Genomic DNA, 20,257 nt, shown 5'->3' with positions numbered 1-20,257 from the left:
GTCAATTATAAGGGGAAAAGAAACAGCAAGGGCAAAAAAAGAAGCCTTTGGGGGCCATAACAGTTGTGATCAGACAGAAGAAAAATACTTAAAAGAGCAAACAGATTTTTTGCTTGAAGTAAACAGCAAATAGGATCAGTGTGGATCAATCTGAAATGGCTGGGAAGGAATGTAGTACTTCAGATATAACATGTTAACAGGGATGTCTGCATGGGTTTCCGAACTGGAAGTCTGACCATAAAAGAACTACGCCAGAGGTGAGATTTTTATTGACTTATTATTGTGATTTCTCAGCATACAAAGTACTTAATCAAGAATAATATTTACAATTCTTACATAATGTACATTTTAGAATAACTACAAAGATAATGCACTTTGCTCCATTTACAATGACAAACTACAGTCAAACTACATTGAGGAGTTAGATACAAATCCTCTACATACTAATAAAAAGTGAATGGACTGTTGGTTATACATTCTTTAAAATATACCTTGACAGGTAACAAGAAATATCACATATAATAAGTCTTTATAACTGGAATGATCCAGAAATATCACAAATCACAAGTAAACACAAATAGAAAATAGCTCATTTCCAAAAGTTAACCTTTAGCCTTTGTGTAAAATAAATGGTGCCAACAATCTTTATAATGTACCAAGCTTTCTCTGTTGAAAATTAATACTGAAAAAATAGAGGATGGAGGTGGTTATGGAAAAATAAGAAAATTTAGAAAATAAGATAGTGAAAACACCAATGCAGAGTACAGTTTAGTCAAACTGCGTTATCCCCACATGATCCCACTTTAAGTAGATAAATTTATATAAACTGAAAACTATGTCTATAAAACCATATTTATAGATATTATTTGGAAGCATCAAGAAACAGATAGGTACATGTACATGTGAATTAAAATTATAATGTTTTGCTGCTATTGTTTCTTACTGCAAACATGTCAAATTTCCTACAATTTGATGTCTTCAAATCCCAATCTATTCCTTCAAACCTTACATCCAGGTTCTTCACAATATTTGGAGTCTTTGTTATTAAAACACAAGGAAAGCTGGTAGTCATTATCAGATTTTTGCTACTTTACAATGATTTTAAATCATTTCATGATACAAGTAAAGTGCTGCTAAGTAGTAGTCATTCCTGGGTTATGGTGTTAACTCTGCCACCAACTAGCAAAGAGAAAACCTTCCACTGTAGAAGAGGAACACACTAGGATCAAAAAAAGCAGATAATGTTGTAGCTCAGAGATTTCAGAATTCCTACTGTGAGAATCAGGTGAGATAAAGCAATGCCAAGTATACTGTAAGCAGTAGAACAGTATACGAAAGGATGGTTTATACTTTCACCTTGTTTCATTCCACTCATTGTATTTGTGAGGAGCTCTGAATCCAAAAAGGGTAGTGACTACTAGTCCAGTGCTCTTTCACTATATCATGCCATTCTGAAGTCATTCTGGACATACAATTCTATAAAAATACATCATTTTCCAGCTGATGTCCCTGGTCCAAAGTGCTATTATACAGAAGTATTGATTTGATAATCTAAGTGATCTTGGAATGTCTGATTATTCAAAATGGGTAGTAAATTTAGTTTTAAATACAATTTCATTTATCATGACCACATTTAACATGTATAAAATATATTTTTTAAATACTGATAACATATCACTAACATAAGTTGGCAAGACTGTGAAGATATAACTTCCTTTTTTTTTTTTTTTTGTCAAAATGTTCTCATGTGGAACCAAAGTACATATTACAATTTAAACCCATACGTCTATGAAAGTAAACACCAAGTTCATTAAAATCCACAGTGAAAACCAGGCAAACACCATAATGTAGTAAATCCTGGGAAATTTCTGAATTTCTAAGGATTATATTTAAAAAGATGATTTTAGAAATCCTAAATATGTCACACAAATGTTGCAATGAAGTGTTGCAAATAACTGCTCAATTACCTTTATTCTAGATCTAATGTGGAAAATGCATGTTATGAACTCTCACAGTGCTGCCATTCTTATTTTGATATGAATCTAATTTTTAAGTTAGTGAGCTAATTATAATGAGCTAACAGATTAATAAGAAGGAATAAAAAACTAATAATAGCAGATGAGTTATGGAAAGAAAACAAAGGGCAGTAACACTGACTAATGAAACTCAAGAGTATAGTATAATTAACATTGTTTACACAACAATTCCTCACAACACACTGAATAATTCACAGCATAACAAAACGCAGATTTGTTATATACTATATAAACGCTATTAGTTGACGCAGCTAAAGTCACCTTAGAGCCAACCTACCTTGTAACTATTAATTTAAAGCCTTGCTGTTTACTCCATCAATTCTGCCACATTTAATTCAAATTGGATCTTGGCACATTCAAGGAAACAAGCCACAGAAGTGTATTTTTATACTGCCAGTCTCCCTGCAATATTAAAGATTTAACTTTCTCTTAAGATACTCAGAACTATGATCACCTTTAGGGCACTTCAATATCTCTATTAAATTTAAGTAGACAATAATTACTGTCACATTAACAATTCATGACTCAAGCCACAGGAGGTAAGAATGTCATAAGGAATTGCCTTCACAGCCACAGAGATCCTAGGGGTGATGAGAAGCACCAATGGCCAGATTCCTAAGGAAAACTACCTAGACTTCCTCAAAGGTTAGTCAGGATCGTTAGGAGTAAAGACCTAGGAAAACAGCAACAGGCACTACAAAGGAAAAGTGAGGCTTTCTCTTCTATTTCTTCCTTTCTGTTTATTTTAACATCTTTTCTTTTCCTTGACCCTTTTAGACAATTAATTACAAAGTATACTCTAATAAAAATCACAAATTGGACTTTTGCCTTTTGGATAAAGTGATGATCTGTGACTTTGAGGTGAAACAGGAAAGACTTAATGTTCCTATTGTTGTAATTCAATGCTTTAGAAGTTAGCATTTCATAAAAAATCATTTACAAATACATTTTATATCCTTATCTAATATAATATAGTGACCATTATTAATAAGCATTACATGCATATAATTTGGCCAAATTCTGGACCTTTTTCTGTAATGTGAACTTATTTCAGTATAATTCCTGTTTAGATGGATTCTGATTTGATGCTTAATCAATTTATACAACTCTAGTTTTGGGGGGTGAAATGTTTGGAAATTTATTATCTATCCAAGTAAATATAATTTCTCTTTTATAAATTTAAAGATCTCTTTCATTTAGAAAGAATATCAATAATACATGTTATTACTTACATCTAATTTCTAAAAGATTAAATTGGTGACAACATTAGGAAGGAACCATACAGCACAGTTATCTATATAGTCAAGATAAGACATGTCAATCAAAGATAGAATCAGACTAATTTGTAGCATATAAATGATAAAAAGTATATCCATAATATTTTATAATTCAAGGGTTTGATTCACAAAGCCAAATACTATAGCTATATACATGATATAATTTAAATGAATGTACACTGTGTACAAGTACACAGGATAGATATAGAAAAAATAAAAAGCAATTTATTGCTGTATATTTTAGTATAAACTAAGAAAAAGTGGGAGTTTCTTTGTACAGAGAAATTTTTCTTTCACTAGAAGCAACAACAAAAATGTATCTTTTAAAGGACATAAAAATGTCCTATATTATTTTTATAAATCAATTTCTCCTTGGAAAGTTAAGTTTTGATGAAAGCATAATTTTGCAACATTGAAGTAATCTTTGAAACACAGTTTTATTACATCAATAAACTTGTCAAAATTTTAGGCAATCAACCCACCGACAAAGAAGTACAACTTCTGAACTGGGATCCTTCTGGTGATTTGAAAAAGTACAAGTTTCTTTTTGCTTCTTAAGATGGAATAAATGTAAAGGACTGAACTACGGCCTATACCTATACAGTCATTGTATGTATGTATGTTAAAGTACTGGACAATATAATAACATATCATCTAAGGAGTATAACTGCATTTATCAGCAAATGGGGATTTTCAAGTTCTAATAATTACATCACATATTATGTGTATAGCTTAGCTACCGCGCACACACACACACACACACACACACACACACACACACACACCCCTCCCCTATTTCTGAACCACCAAAAATCAGGGAAGCTAAAAAAAAAAAAACTCTTGAAGCAGACAGGACAGTTGGCTCCCACTTGACTGAATGATCCTGGGCAAGATGCATTAAAAAAAAAAAAAAAACAATCAATGCTATCACTCACTGGCAAAAAATGAGATTTTATCTAATCTCTCAGTATCTTGATACCTAGAGATGGCCTAAATCTAGATTCAACTTTTATCTATAAAAAATAGCCCTTTAAATAGGCCTTTTTAAAATAAAAGAAGTCCTCTCCCAACAACTAGAGATCTATATTTTCATTTATAAAAATATCAGTGAATGGGTACCTTCTTTCCAAACCACTCACTAGCTACCAAAATTAAGTAGAACAAAAGCCGTAAGATTTGTGAATATTTTCATCCGTATACATTGTGGGGTCACCAAATTTTGTGTTTTCCCCTTTTTAAAAAAAATTCAGAATTTCTGTGCATCTTGTTGGAAACGATTTAGTTTTTCTGGATTATTGGATGCCATTTGGGAAAAATCACGAAAAATGTCCTGGTAAGTTTCATCACCTGCAGAAAATAAAATAAGGACAATTTTAAAATGTATACAATTCAAGTATTAATAAGAAAACATTCATTTTTATAACTAGCAACTATTTTATAATTCATCACATTCAATTTTTCTTCAGATGAGCATTTTTGGAAGAAAAAGTCCAACTAAATTTAAATGCCGAAAAATTACATAATGAAAGGAGAAAAAACTATACCTGAAAAAAGCACCTCAGATGCAGCCACAGAGGAAAATTCAGAGTTAGAAAAGAGCAAAGATGCAAGTGTTTTAAAGCAATGTAAAGAAATACATTTATTAATACATGAGAAATAAAAGTCATTCGAAATGAGGTATAGGAAACAAACCATCTTTAAATAAATATTACCATGATAAAGGCCAAAGGAAATGAACAAAACCAAATACTAATATTATTGATGGATGCAAGTTATTAACGAGACAAACTGATAATCAGGTGGGAGGAAATATCTTTTAATTAAAGGAAATTTAAATTAAAACAGAATGTGAAAAAGTAATTTTTTACTCAAATTTTAATGCTTAATTAAAACTAACACATCTAATTTACTGCTTACTAACCTGATAAAATAAAAAACCTAGAAAATGACTATAAAGTATGATTGTACATTTAGTCAGAAGTTTTTGTTTACTGTAGGCATATAAGCAAGAATACTATGACAAAATTAGAATAAATACGAAAGACATCTGTTAAATTAGAGTAAGAAACATGTGTATATGTACAAATATGCTTTTAGAGAAGTAATCTATAGGTATTGATTAATATTATAGCAGACTGAATACTTTTTTTCTTGCCATGAGAAACTAAATATTTATATACACATACAGATTAATTCCTCAAACAAAGGAATCTTATTTTCAAGATAAATCATTCATCATGAATGCTTCCTGCTAAACATTAGCTTTATACAGATGCTTGGCATAATTCTGTTCTCAAGATTTAGACCACAAAATACTGTTTTGGATTACTATTGTTATAACATGTATTTATAATCATTTCCCATAAGATACCTTGCATCCATCTGATAACAGACTCATTGCTACAGTTGTTGATATAGTGCAGTAAGTTTTGTCAGTTTTTAAAAAGCAAGATTTCTGAGGCAAGAGATGTCATACCCAAAGCTAGAGAATTAGAAAAAGTTGGGGGATGGGGATAAAAATCTAGTTAAAAAGGTCTAACAACATAATCCAAGATTTTCAATTAAAAAAGTTTAATACTTTTAATATTTAGTCACTTTTAATATTTAGTCTATGTAAAAAGCAATTTATTAAAATCTCTATATAGTTTTCATTTAGCCCTGGAAATTTATTCGTGACCTGAATCAATCTATTAAGCTTTATCTACTTTTAAAAAAAGACAGTAAGAAAAAACTATTAATAGGTGGGCTTAGAATAACAACTAACTCATATCATTGTTACTAAAATAAAAATAAAGGTTGATATACTGAAACTTCTGGTTAGACAATTTGATTATACCCATGATTTCTTAAAAGTTTACTTCCACATTAAAAGACAACTGTAATCTATTTCCATTTTTAGCCATTCTAAAGGATATAAAATAAACAGAAGAGAATACAATTAACAAATACAAAATATTTTAAGTCTTTTCTTATTTTTAGATGTTGAATTAAAATATTTAAAATATTTATTGTAAACATTATAAATATTTTTAAAATACTGTTTAAACTGGATAGTCTAGACTTTTACTTTCCAAGAAGTATAAAGTGCAGATTATAATACAAAAATACCACACTGATTTTACCATTCAACACTGGAAGTAACTCAAAAGGCACACATTATACATTCAAGAAGAAATAGGAAGGAAGGATCTAGCAGATGCTAATGCCAAATAGTTTACAGATAGCACCAGATGAGCATTTTAAAGTATTACAACAGTACAATGGCAATATATGGCTTCTACTATTAGCAATGCATATTTTGTATAACAAGCCGCAAGATTTTTTTTAAGTGGTTTTCCAGTTTTCATTTTTATATCATCTAGTACCTATAATACAAGTACATTTTGGTAGAACCATTGTACCATGCAAAGCAAATTGCAAGACCTTTTATTTCACTGAATTAAATGTTTCTTTGACGTGTTGGTGCTATAATAATCATTGGTTTTACTGACTTAATACATTTTTTTAAAGTTAATACAAAACAAAAGGAAGTTTCCACCCTCACATATACACACAAAACTTTCTTTTAACATTCAGTTTCTAACAAAACATTAGTGCACTGTTAACATACTACCTTTCTTAGACCTCAAAATATGTTATCACAAACATTACCAGAACAATAGTGACTTTAATATAGCTAACACAAGTTGAACTTCAATGTGATTATTTAAAATTTAAATATAATTCTGATGAGTTGGAATTTTTCCCAAGGCAAATACAATTTGTCTACACTAGAACACATAAAGAAGAACCCAGAGTATGCTGCCCTGGAATGTTCCCAGAAGTACAATTAAGAATTTACTATAAATGGTAAACAATGAATCACCCAGTATTTGTGATGCTAAGCATACTCTTTAAATTACATAACCATATTCTATTTCTCTACCCAGAGTTAACTTTTCAAAGTGCCTGGACTGTTCTGAGTTTTTAAAATGTAGACTACTGTTTTTCCACTGATAACAATTCACCTTTAATTTTTGGTATTTAGAATATCCACCAAAACAGCAGTAATGATGGTTTTAAGAGTTTACTGATTTTGCTCTTAACGTCAACTTCCCCAAAGGGACAGCAGCACAGTAAGACCCACCCCCAGGTGATCATACGCATGACCTTGCCCCAGCTGGGTTGGCAACAGCTTCCTTTGATAACTGATCATCAGTGATAATCAGTGATGCCCAACTTTTGCCTGCAGCATACTTACATAACCAGTACTGGGTCCCTAAAGCAGTATTCTCAACTGGCTGAGAACCTGGCAAACATTAAGAAGAGCCAAAAAGCTCTGGTAAGAACCACCAGACTTGTTTCCAACAATTTGGAGTGAGATGTGCTATTTCCCTTACCCACCCAGGCCTCCTGAAATTTGCAGAAACTGCTAAAGAGGAACTCATCTTCCCTTCAGAAAATGTGTGCTCTTATATCACCTTGCAGGTGCCTAGGGTTATGGACAGAAATTTCACAAATGGGGTTTGCTAGATAAAGATTAAATCTGAATCTATGAAATGATAGAGTTCTTCATTATCAAAAGATTGAAAATACTTGTATTTTAAAATTGCCCAGAGTTCTGAGGTTTTCTTCCTATTGCTAAAAAAAAAAACAAAAAAGGATCCCAACAAAACAATTGGCCAAAGTCTGTGACAGAAAAATTTACAGTGATAAGAAGAAACACAAAGAACTACTGCCTGAGTCAAACATATCTGCTCTCCAAAGACTCATCAAGGAAAAAGAAAAGTAACCAGAGAGCAAATGCCGTGCCATTTCACCATGCCACCTGTATAAGCATAAAATTATTCTGCTTTAAATTAAATAGGTCCTCTGAATAAGTTAAAACCTATTTCCAAGATGATCCTCAAATAGATCAAAAATCTCATTTATTCTGATATACTATTTCCAGAATTTGATCTATTCGTTAAGCTCCAAACTAAAATTTGAAAATGGTAGAGACTTATTTCAAAATGAGACTTTTCTTAAGTCTTCATTAAAACAAAATTTTTTTAAAACCTTTTTGTCTACCAATGGGAATATATATATATATTTATTTATACATAAAAAATAGTAAATGAGACAATTTGGGAAAAACTAGAGGTGGTAAGAACATAGAGGCCCTGTCCTTTCAAGCTTTCCAATTCTAAATAAGAGGTAACCCCTCACTTTCTGACTATTCAGTTGGATGAATTTCATCAGCAAAAACCTTAAGGAAAGAGCAGCTGATCAAATATTTAAATTTAAAATTTCAGGGGGAAATAAATTATTTAATGTAAAATCCTGAAGTTCACTCTTATCTCAAAAATACCAGGTCATATTCTTTTAACAATTTTTATTTTAAAGTGCTTAAACACAAAGGCCTTAAAAATGGCCTAGTAATACTATCACTTAAGAATATCTGTTACAAAATTATAACTTATTTAAAATCTAACATCCAAGTTTAAAACAAATGGGTGAAATCCAGAATTAATGCTAGATCTTCACCCTTAATCAGCACTCTTGCATCTTGGAATATCATGAGTCAGTAGTACTGTACGATCCATAGGATTAAAGTGGGACACCCTAGATTAGAAGCATCTAGCTGAAGTGCCACTATTCTCAAACTTCAGACTTGTTCCCTATTAAATTAGGCCCAAAATGAGGAGAAAATACAATCCTCTGAGAAAAGAATGGCCACATTGATATTAATTATATATTAATCTGGTCAAAATAAATTGCTGAAGCTGGCATTAAGTACTGAAATTTCAAAACATATTTAAACTGAAAAAAGAGATGGTATTACCAGGCCATTTTAAAAATAATGTATCAATCTTCATTTTTTTAAAAACCAAATATGCTCATTCCAAACTGACCATTCCCAAGTATTTTAGTTATAAATTCCTGAAATGTTTTACTAATATGTATGTGAATTTAACATGAAACTAGAGATCCAATAATTATTCTCTTCCTTCTGAAGAATATCTAACCAGCACGTGTTCATCAAAGAGAGGAATCTGGTGAGCAACATTTCCTCCTTTTCTTGACATCTTGATTCAAAGGTGAAAATTACTCAAAATGAAACAAGGTGATTATGAGTTGAGATTTATCTAATAAGTCTACTTTGCCATCAGGTCCACACAAACTCCTAAATCCTTCCACTTATCCAACAGATACTGTACAATCACTTGGGACAAAGCTAAAGGTAAAATGAGACCTTTTCCTTTAACTCCACTCCCTTCATGGATTTCTCAACCTACCAGTAAATTTTTATTTTAAATCTTCAACTCATTTTTAGATCAGAATATAAAATTCATCTATAAACTCTTTCTTGGTATTTTCCATACTGGCTTTTCATAGCCAGAAACTTGATGATTTGTTTATTTTTTTCCCTGAACACAATTTATAGAAATTCCCTGAATAACAAAAAGAAAACAATTCTTTTATGTTCACTTGACAGCTAAAAAAAAAGTTCCAAAAAGAAAACAAATATTTTGCTGCTGTAAATATATAAAGAATACCTTTATCATTCCATTCACTTCACTGGAATGTATATGGAAGACATGTTCAGCAGATAAAGAAGTCAGCAGCTAGATTTAAATATCACAAGTATGTGTGTACTATAATAGGAATATTTATGGATTTTTAAAGGCCAGGATTAGCCACCCAAGAATCCAGGAAGAACAGTACATAGCTAACAACGTACAATTTACAAGTAGGTTATAAAAACTCTCTAATATCACATTAGTTTACTAAAGAACTATGAATCTTCCAATTGTAAACTGATAAATTCCTGAATGCATTTCTTATACTGCATTTCAGTATGGTTATTAGTAGAATATTGACCTGGCTGTCCATAAAGTCCTTCTGATTCCCGCATCTCTTCATTCATTCTTGCTAAACGTAACCTAAAAGTTACAAAAAAGATCTTTGAAATGACATCATACACTATAAATGTTCATAAACAAATGAAGTATATAAGCAGGTAATATGTGTACTGATGTAATTTTTTTTCATTTGCCATTAAAATAGACTGGCTGTTAGTTTATCAGATCCAACAACTGACATATAAAAATAATTACATCTCATTTTCATATAATTCTTATGAGAACACAATAAAAGATTTCTGACAAGTGTATTTCAGCTGTATTTAGGCAGGATCCCTGCAACACAGCTAGCATTTGCTTCCTCCAGACTCCTGGCTTCCATAGTAATCTGTCAGGTTTTAACTACCAACCCATTCCACTCTACAGCATGGAAGATTCTGTCATTGTAGCTCGCCCTTGGGTGAGTTAGTTCCAGACATATAAACCACAGTGCCATCTCTAAATACTGGAAATATGTCTTGATATATAAACATAAGTGACTATGGGTACCGAGATCATCTCAAGGTTGCCATATTGATTGTACATTCTTTCCTGGGTAATTTATCCTGGCAGCAGAAAACATGTAGTACTGAATTAAGAAGACAAGTATTTCCTCTCATTTTTAAAAGTAACTTTAAGTAACCTTTCGAAATTGACAAGTATTGCCTTTGGTGCCCTTAGTCTACTTTGTACTGCTTGCCTGTCTTTCTATGTCACCAACATCCACTGCCTTTCCAGACTTCCATCATCCTCTTCTGACATGTTCTCTTTGATACCAACAACATCTGATGAGTATTTTTATCTTTAAAGTACCACAATTCCCTTTATCTCCTCATTCAACCACTGTGTAAATTAATAATGGCTCCATAACTCTTCCTTTGGTATTTAGATTTTAGAAAGAATACTCATTTACAAAAATTCTTTTCCTTTTCTGAGTCAGAGTCTCACTCTGTTGCCCTGGGTGGAGTGCTGTGACATCATAGTCATAGCAACTTCAAACTCTTGGGCACAAACTATCACCTTGCCTCAGCCTAAGTAGCTGAGACTACAGATGCTGGCCACGGTACCCAGCTATTTTTAGAGACTAGGTTTTTGCTCTTGCTGAGGCTAGTCTCAAATTCCTCAGCTCAAGCAATCTACCTACTTTGGCTACCCAGAGTACTAGGACTACAGGCATGAGCCACTGCACCCAGCCCCTATATTTTTTAATAACTTTTCTTTCTCTGATACGAAAGGTATAATGATTTGATAGTTCTAAATTTACCTACAATACCCACCACAATAAAAATTACCCCTCTAGGGAATAGGAGAGAGGACACTGAAAAAGTATGTCTGGCTGTTTTGTTATTTGGCAGGGATTAGGGAGGGGTGATACGCGGTAAATCAAGAATTAGCAGTAGAAGTTTAGGAATTCAAGGCAACCAGGGCAATTTCTCTTCGTAAGTGACTGAGATTCATTTATACTACTATTTCTACTTTTGGTATCCACAGAGATTTGGATATAATACCCTGCAGATACCCAAGGGATGACTATAATACAGTGTATGGAAAATAATCAAAGAAAAAGGAAACACTTACAAGGTTACTATATCAGCATTGGCTGCTTCCACAGCTATGCTCAAAGGGTCTTTCCCTTCTTCATCAGTGGCATGCTGATTGGCACCTCGTTTTAGGAATAAACATACCTGCCTGTTTAAGGAAATAGCATTTTTGAGATATTGTCAACATGAAAAATATTAGTATTAACCTTAAAAAATAAAAAGCACTGCCTGTCTTAAAGAAATAACATTTTTATATGAATATTCTTTTTTTGGTTTTTTTTTTTTTTTTGAGACAGTTTTACTTTGTTACCCTCCATAGAATGCCATGGTGTCCTAGCTCACAGCAACCTCAAACTCTTGGGCTCAAACGATTCTCTTGTCTCAGCTTCCCGAGTAGCTGGGACTACAGACACCCACCACAACGCCAGCCTATTTTTAGAGATGGAGTCTCACTCTCGCTCAGGCTGGTCTCAAACTCCTGAGCTCAGGTAATCCACCCACCTCAGCCTCCCAGAGTGCTGGGATTACAGGCGTAAGCCACCATGCCCAGCTTTTTATGGAAATTCTTGATTCATTCTACAAATATTTATTGAATACCAACTAAAAATAACCCTCAATAAATATTCTAAAACGATGTGCAGAAGTATCTATAAGCTTAAAATAAAAGAAAGATCACGCAAGGTCATTATTTGAAAATGAAGAAAACCAAGGCAACAAAAACATCATAAAAATTGATGAAAATACAACACTAAAGAGTGGAAAATAATCTTCCTTCTGTACTCCACAAACACTCGTACTGTGAATAAACTGGAAAAAAAAAATGGAGGAAAAAAAGGCTGGGCACAGTGGATCATACCAATAATCCTAGCACTATGAGGCCAAGATGGGAGGATCACTTGATCCCAGGCATTCGAGACCACCTTGAGCAACATAGGGAGATGTTTATTTCTACAAAAAATGGAAAAATTAGCCAGGTGGGGTGGTATGCCCCTGAAGTCCCAACTACTTGGGAGGCTGAGGCAGGAGGATTGTTTGAGCCCAGGAGTTTAAGGCTGCAGTGAGCTATGATGGCCAGCCTGGGCAACAGATCAAGATGACTTTGAAAAAAGGGAAAGAAAAAAACTGAATGGAGCATATGAAATAAACAGGAAGAATTTTGATAGTTAAAGAAGAAAATATAGCACATGTCTATAGTTCCAACTATTCAGAAGGTTGGGGTGGGAAGACTACTTGAGGCTAGGAGTTAGACCATGACTTCTAGCACTCCACCCTCAGCAACACTGTCTCCAAAAATAAAAAAAAAGGTGAAGAAGAAAGTACAAAGGATGAGTTACCCGAAATACTACCATTTTTTAGTATAGAAAATGTTTTACAATAAATTTATTGAATGGAATCTCTTTGCTGACAGAAGGAAAGAAAATAATTTATGATAAAAATAAAAGATGCTGGCTGGGCACCTGCAGCTCAGCGGCTAGGGCGCCAGCCACGTACAATAGAACTGGTGGGTTCGAATCCAGCCTAGGCCTGCCAAACAACAATGACAACTACAACCAAAAAATAGCCAGGTGTTGTGGCAGGCACCTGTAGTCCCAGCTACTTGGGAGGTTGAGGCAAGAGAATTGCTTAAGCCCAAGAGTTTGAGGTTGCTATGAGCTATGATGCCATAGCACTCTACCCAGGGCAATAGCTTGAGACTTTGTCTCAAAAAAAAAATAAATTAATTCATTTAATTAAATATGCTATTAATAAAAACATAAAAAAGAAAAGCCTCTTGCTTATCCAGGTAATACTAATTGAAAAGCCTGAGATGTTTTATTAAAAAAATAATCATTTGTCTAAGGCACAAACATTCCATATAAGGCCAACATTTTGACATCATTTATACTTTCTAAAAGAAAGTCCATTTTCATGGCTTTATTGTTGCTTCAGAAGCCACAGTGTCAAAAGCCCAAGCTAAGAATTAGCTTGAATTTGACTTTAGCTATTCTGTGGAAAAATTACAATTGCAAAGTTACAAAATTCTCCCAAAATTGAACTGGATGTCTACATGTAAAAGACTGAAACTGGACCCACACCTTTCCCCACTCACAAAAATTGATTCAAGATGGATAAAGGACTTAAATTTAAGGCATGAAACAATAAAAATCCTCAAAGAAAGCATAGGAAAAACACTGGAAGATATTGGCCTGGGGGAAGACTTCATGAAGAAGACTGCCATGGCAATTGCAACAACAACAAAAATAAACAAATGGGACTTCATTAAACTGAAAAGCTTCTGTACAGCTAAGGACACAATAACCAAAGCAAAGAGACAACCTACACAATGGGAAAGGATATTTGCATATTTTCAATCAGACAAAAGCTTGATAACCAGGATCTACAGAGAACTCAAATGAATCCACATGAAAAAAGCCAACAATCCCTTATATCAATGGGCAAGAGACATGAATAGAACTTTCTCTAAAGACGACAGACGAATGGCTAACAAACACATGAAAAAATGTTCATCATCTCTATATATTAGAGAAATGCAAATCAAAACAACCCTGAGATATCATCTAACCCCAGTGAGAATGGCCCACATCACAAAATCTCAAAACTGCAGATGCTGGCATGGATGTGGAGAGAAGGGAACACTTTTACACTGCTGGTGGGACTGCAAACTAGTACAACCTTTCTGGAAGGAAGTATGGAGAAACCTCAAAGCACTCAAGCTAGACCTCCCATTCGATCCTGCAATCCCATTACTGGGCATCTACCCACAAGGAAAAAAATCCTTTTATCATAAGGACACTTGTACTAGACTGTTTATTGCAGCTCAATTTACCATTGCCAAAATGTGGAAACAGCCTAAATGCCCACCAACCCAGGAATGGATTAACAAGCTGTGGTATATGTATACCATGGAATACTATTCAGCCATTAAAAAAAATGGAGACTTTACATCCTTCGTATTAACCTGGATGGAAGTGGAAGACATTATTCTTAGTAAAGCATCACAAGAATGGAGAAGCATGAATCCTATGTACTCAATCTTGATATGAGGACAATTAATGACAATTAAGGTTATGGGGGGGGGAAGCAGAAAGAGGGATGGAGGGAGGAGGGTGTGGCCTTAGTGTGTGTCACGCTTTATGGGGGCAAGACATGATTGCAAGAGGGACTTTACCTAACAATTGCAATCAGTGTAACTGGCTTATTGTACCCTCAATGAATCCCCAACAATAAAAAAAAAAAAAAAAAGAAATGCAAACAATGTAAAAAAAAAAAAACAAAATTCTCCCAAAATAGGTTATGTTTGTGCATTCTATGCCAATAACGTATATGTATAAACATAAATGCACAGTAACACAGAATTAAGTTGTTGATAAAATCACCACAATGTCAGTAACAAAAGAGATTAAATACTACAACTGATCTATTTAATGATTAGTTAAGGTTGAAGTAAGCTTTGTAATTTTCAAATCTGAAAACTAATAATAGCATTTTTCTGAATAAGATTTTTTAACTTTTGAATACCATCAGAACAAGGTTAAGTCATGGGAATACATCTCTTTACAAATGCTACCTAATGATTTAACTGGGACAAAAAAAAAACTATTAGTTCAAAATAATCTTTTAAATAATATCTACTTAAGTATTTAAGCACTATAGTTACCCTGTGTGCCCTAAGACGGTGGCATGGTGCAATGGTCCCCGCCCTTGGACATCTCTTTGGTTCACATTAGCACCATTCTGTAGGAGGAACTCACATGTCACCAAAGAGCCCTTGAAGAAACAAAAGAGGATAAAAATGTACAGAAGCAAACAAGAAACAATACATTCCATTTCTAAAAGAACGTTAATTTTTTTTTTATTATTAAATCATAGCTGTGTACATTGATACGATCATGGGGCATCATTCACTAGCTTTACAGACCATTTACCAATTTTCACATATATATTTTGTTTTTTAAAGCAGAGTCTGATTCTGTCACTCCAGCTAGAGTGCAGTAGCATCATCATAGCTCACAGCAACCTCAAACTCTTGGGTTCAAGCAATCCTCCTACCTCAGCCTCCCACGTAGCTGGGACTTCAGGTGGGCACCACCACATCCAGCTGATTTTTCTACTTTTTGGAGAGGTAAGGTTTTGCTTTTGCTCAGGCTGGTCTCAAACTCCTAAGTTCAAGCGACCCTCCCACCTTGGCCTCCCAGAGGGTTAGAAATGCAGGCATAAGCCACCGTGTCTGGCCCTCAACAATATCGTTTTATACATTTTTACTTTATTCAAAAAGCGTTTCCATTCCATTCTCCTCAAAAGAAAAAATCCCCCCCAAAAGCAGAGTAATGATAAACTATATTATTTTCTTCCCAAGAACAGCTCTATGAGGAATTCATTTGCAGTTGTGAACTAGCAAAACATACTACATACTTTATCAGAATTTTCTTCTATTAGGAAAAAAGATCTAAAATATTACAAGTGATGCTCAGAAGTCACTAATGGCTGCACAGAGGCTCCTTCTATTTTCCAATTCATTTTTTAAAGCAAAAATAATACTATAGCCATGTTCAGAATGTATTATGATTTTTTATGTTTTACTATAACTAAAACCGTCAATGTAAAAATTCATACCCCTAATACAGCCTGAATAAGTGGTGTTGCTTTGTTTTCCTCTGAATTAGCCCAGTTCACATCTGCACCATGAGCCAAAGCCTCAGCCATTTTGGGAAGGTTTCTTTCATATGAAGCCCTGTAAAGCTGCAGTCCTGGATTAAGATGTTTAGAGTCCAGAAACACGGAAGAATCTTGCCTTTCTCCTTCTGAAAGGGAAACACAAATACCTCAATAAAAACAAACTCTTAATGGAAGTCATATACTTTAGAAAAACTTGAATGCTTAGAGGGGAACATTTTGCTTAATAAGTAGAATTTTTAGTTTTGCAAGATGAAAAGATGGATGATGGGGACAGTAGCACAACAATGTGAATGTATTTAATGACGGTCACTAAACTGCACACTTTAAAATGGTTAAAATGGTAAATTTTATGTTATGTGTATTTTACCATCATTTTTAAAAGTAAATAAATTCTTAAACTTATCACAATGTGAAGGTTGTGACATAAAAAAACAATCTATCATAATGAGTTTGTGGGAGATTTTTCACAAAGACATCTTGTTTCCCACAGAATAATCACTCCCCTAACATTCAACCTTCTTCTCTTACAAAGATGCCAAATGGTATACTGGTATGCTACTGGCATAAAATGGACAGGTTAATTACTCTGTACTATATTAAAATTGGGTATATTCCTATAAGCTTGGACTTAAGAAGCAGTAAAAAAAAACTAAAGAATTTTACTACTAAACCAAACCTCACTTCAATCCCAGGATAGTCCAGTACCATCACAATTTGTACTATAAGCAGTTCAAAGAATTTGAAAAATGCTTATTCTCTTTGGTCCCTGCGGGACCAAAATCACTATAATCACAAAGAGAGAATATAGAAATAAGGCAAAGGTCAGAAGAAAAATCTAATGTCAAGGGAATTGATGATCACAAAAAAATAGTAAAGGATAATATGGTATATAGTTCACGCACATAAAAAAATTATCCTCAGCTATTGGAAAGGCACTTTTAGCACATTTCAGGAGGCTTGGAAGGATGTACACCTAGGAGAGAACTTCCAAATATAAAGAGAAGTAGCTGCTTCCTCATTTAAAAGTATTACAACCCCCTTAGTATCGTCTGTAAGACTAACAAGGGTAGGCATTTACTAAATGCATTTTTTCAGCAAACAATACCGATTACTGCTGAATTTCATGAAAACTCACCAGGTTCATATAAACTATTGGCTGACACTGTGGACGGTAAAGATTCTCTTCCATCATCACAGCTCTGCTGGATTCCACTATCATTACTTTTGACTGTTTTAAAGAAAAAATTGGCTAGTGATTAAAGTTCACATTATTAGGACAACAATCTCCCACAAACAAGTTTTCAAAATGAGCTCTTACATGTCAACATGTACTCAGGCACCACCAGTAGAATACCTTTAATACAATTTTAATCCTTTAGAACACTTAGCTTATCAAGATATAAATCAATCACAAAGCCTGAAAATAAGTTTATTTTCAGAAATGTAACACATTTCATTACCCCCATAATATGTCAGGGGTAGTAAAAAGCTTAATTTATTGTATGATTGTAAATAACGTGTAATCCTGAGACAATGGGTAACATCTAGAGAAATGGCCACACCGCACAATGACCACTGGCACAGACTTGGAATGCTCCACAAGAGTAGTACTTACTACTACGCAGTTTTGAAGAAGTATCAAAGTAGGAGAAGAGTGAATCTAGCTCATCAGGACAGAACAGAGACTCCCGCCTGGCCTCGTCGCTATTTACAGCAACCACTGGGGACATGCAAGTTAGCAAAGCACAAAGCAGGCCATAAGAAGGGAAAAGGGCAGGAAAAAAACGTTACTGGGAAAAATTGAGGAGGAAAAAATAGGAAGGAAATCAGGTAGTTAATCAAGATACTTAGGGCTTTTGGAATGACAGATTTATAATTCCCATCTCCCCTTGCATCTTAAGCAACTTTATTCCTTAGAATATATACATTACCTAGAAATGTGAATTATCATGACACTATTTGAATTTAACGGCTTTAAAGAAAGTTTTTTTCTCAGAATGTGTAGAAGGAAACCAGTTTTTAGCATTTAAAAAACCTACAATGATTACTAATTCAAGGATTATGAAAGTGACCTCGGTTTAAGAAAATGTTTATATACTTAACAGGAAAGTTGTAATACCTGAACTTTGGGCAGATGCTCTGACTTGGTCAGCTGGCCCAAGTTGGGAAATGCTCAGCCTCTTTTCTTCATAACTTTTGGAGACAATCTTTGTTTCCTGCTCAGGAGGTGATGATGATATAGAATATTTATCCACAAATTTCCTCTCCACATATTTTGCTCTGATATATGCCTCCTTCTCCTGTCTGGTATACATAAAAATGTCATCATATTCTGCTTACTAGCTTAGTGTGGCTAATACTGAAAAGAAGCCATTATATATTGAATATTTTCAAACAAAGTCACTGAATCTAATACTAGTTAAAACTGAACATGTGACATTACCCAACATGTTTTCCTTCTAAATATTCAATGAAATATGATTTTACACTCAAATTAAACATAAATAATAACCTAACTGAAATACCATATAAACATGGCACTTTTGTCTTAATTTTTTTTTTCTTTTGAGACAAAGTCTCACTGTGTCACCTTAAGTAGAGTGCCATGGCATCACAGCTCACAGCAACCTCAAACTCTTGGGCTTACGCGACTCTTTTGCCTCAGCCTCCCAAGCAGCTGGGACTACAGGTGCCCGCCACAACGCCCGGCTATTTGTTTGTTGTAGTTGTCATTGTTGTTTAACAGGCCCGGGCTGGGTTCAAACCCACTAGCCCAGGTGTATGTGGCTGGCGCCCTAGCCACTGAGCGACGGCGCAAACCCTATTGTCTTAATTTTTATGCTCATTCACTTCTATACATACACACTCATCTGTGCCAGGAAAACTTAAAAATTTACAGAAGTTAACTTTAATTTCATTTTTACTTCAAGAAATAGTTTCATATACTGAACTATCATTATTGATGGCCTTAGCATTTTCTGTGACTACTTTAAAACAACTCAAACATTTAAAAAAGATAACACATTTTAAACTTTTTATTTATAATATAATCATAAAATGTCATGTCTGTTCTATACTTTTTCCTACTTACATACTTTTAAAATGCTGAGGTCTTTGGCTAAAATAAAGGGATAGTTTAAGGTCTGAAATAACTCCGTCATACTTTAACAAATACTTCAGATTTTGATTTAAATTGGTTTAAAGAGCAGTAACTTTAAAATAGTATTGATTATACAGAAATATGTAGTCAAACATAATCTCAACATAGAAATATGGCAAATAAAAATATAATGCTGAAAATACAGAATTATAAAGACTAAAAATACCATCAATAACAAAAATTATGGGCTTTGAAGGCACAGACTCTTACCCATTTCGTTCAAGAGCTTCCTTATATAAAACTGGACTATAATTTCAACACAGCAATTAAGCAGTCTTCCTACCAGGGGTACCCTTTCATCTTTGTTTCTTCAACATTACAGTGCCAGACATGAAGAACGTGATTAACAAATATTTGCTAAACTGAGTCAGACAATGTAAAATTATTCATTGTAGGTTGCAGAAACTTGATCCTTGGAAATAGATTATCCCTCTCTGAATGCCTACCACTAAGAGAATTTTGGTCTATTTGAGGGATATCCAACCTTTTTTTTCCTCTCTCCACACATTGGAAAAACAAGAGCTGTCTTGAGTCACACATTAGATACACAAACACTAGCAAAAGCTGGGAAAAAAAAAACAAAAAACAGTCCGTACATGCTTTTCATGACATCCAACACCACAGATAGGACAAAAATTACCCACAAAATCAGTGTGCAGCCAGCAGGCTACAGGTTGAACACCCCTGGTTTAACTGCTAAGAG

General features: G+C 33.8%; 1 protein-coding gene across 2 annotated transcripts in view; it reads right to left on the bottom strand.

Moving 5' to 3' along the window:
- Window positions 1-240: 240 nt before the first annotated feature.
- ACAP2 (ArfGAP with coiled-coil, ankyrin repeat and PH domains 2) overlaps window positions 241-20,257 on the bottom strand; it is a 165,206-nt gene continuing 145,189 nt past the window's right edge. For both annotated transcript variants that reach the window (XM_053564544.1, XM_053564545.1), the window contains 7 exons: window positions 18,514-18,698; window positions 17,530-17,622; window positions 16,332-16,519; window positions 15,376-15,485; window positions 11,755-11,865; window positions 10,157-10,218; window positions 241-4,660 (listed from right to left, as the gene is read on the bottom strand). In XM_053564544.1, the coding sequence (XP_053420519.1) occupies window positions 4,560-4,660; window positions 10,157-10,218; window positions 11,755-11,865; window positions 15,376-15,485; window positions 16,332-16,519; window positions 17,530-17,622; window positions 18,514-18,698 (850 nt within the window). In that variant the 3' untranslated portion in view covers window positions 241-4,559. The remainder of the gene's footprint in view (window positions 4,661-10,156; window positions 10,219-11,754; window positions 11,866-15,375; window positions 15,486-16,331; window positions 16,520-17,529; window positions 17,623-18,513; window positions 18,699-20,257) is intronic.

Source organism: Nycticebus coucang, chromosome 16 (genome assembly GCF_027406575.1).
Source record: "Nycticebus coucang isolate mNycCou1 chromosome 16, mNycCou1.pri, whole genome shotgun sequence".
Taxonomy (NCBI): Eukaryota; Metazoa; Chordata; class Mammalia; order Primates; family Lorisidae; genus Nycticebus; species Nycticebus coucang.
The sequence above is the reverse complement of the archived record's forward strand: the minus strand, read 5'-3'. Positions and strand labels throughout refer to the sequence as shown.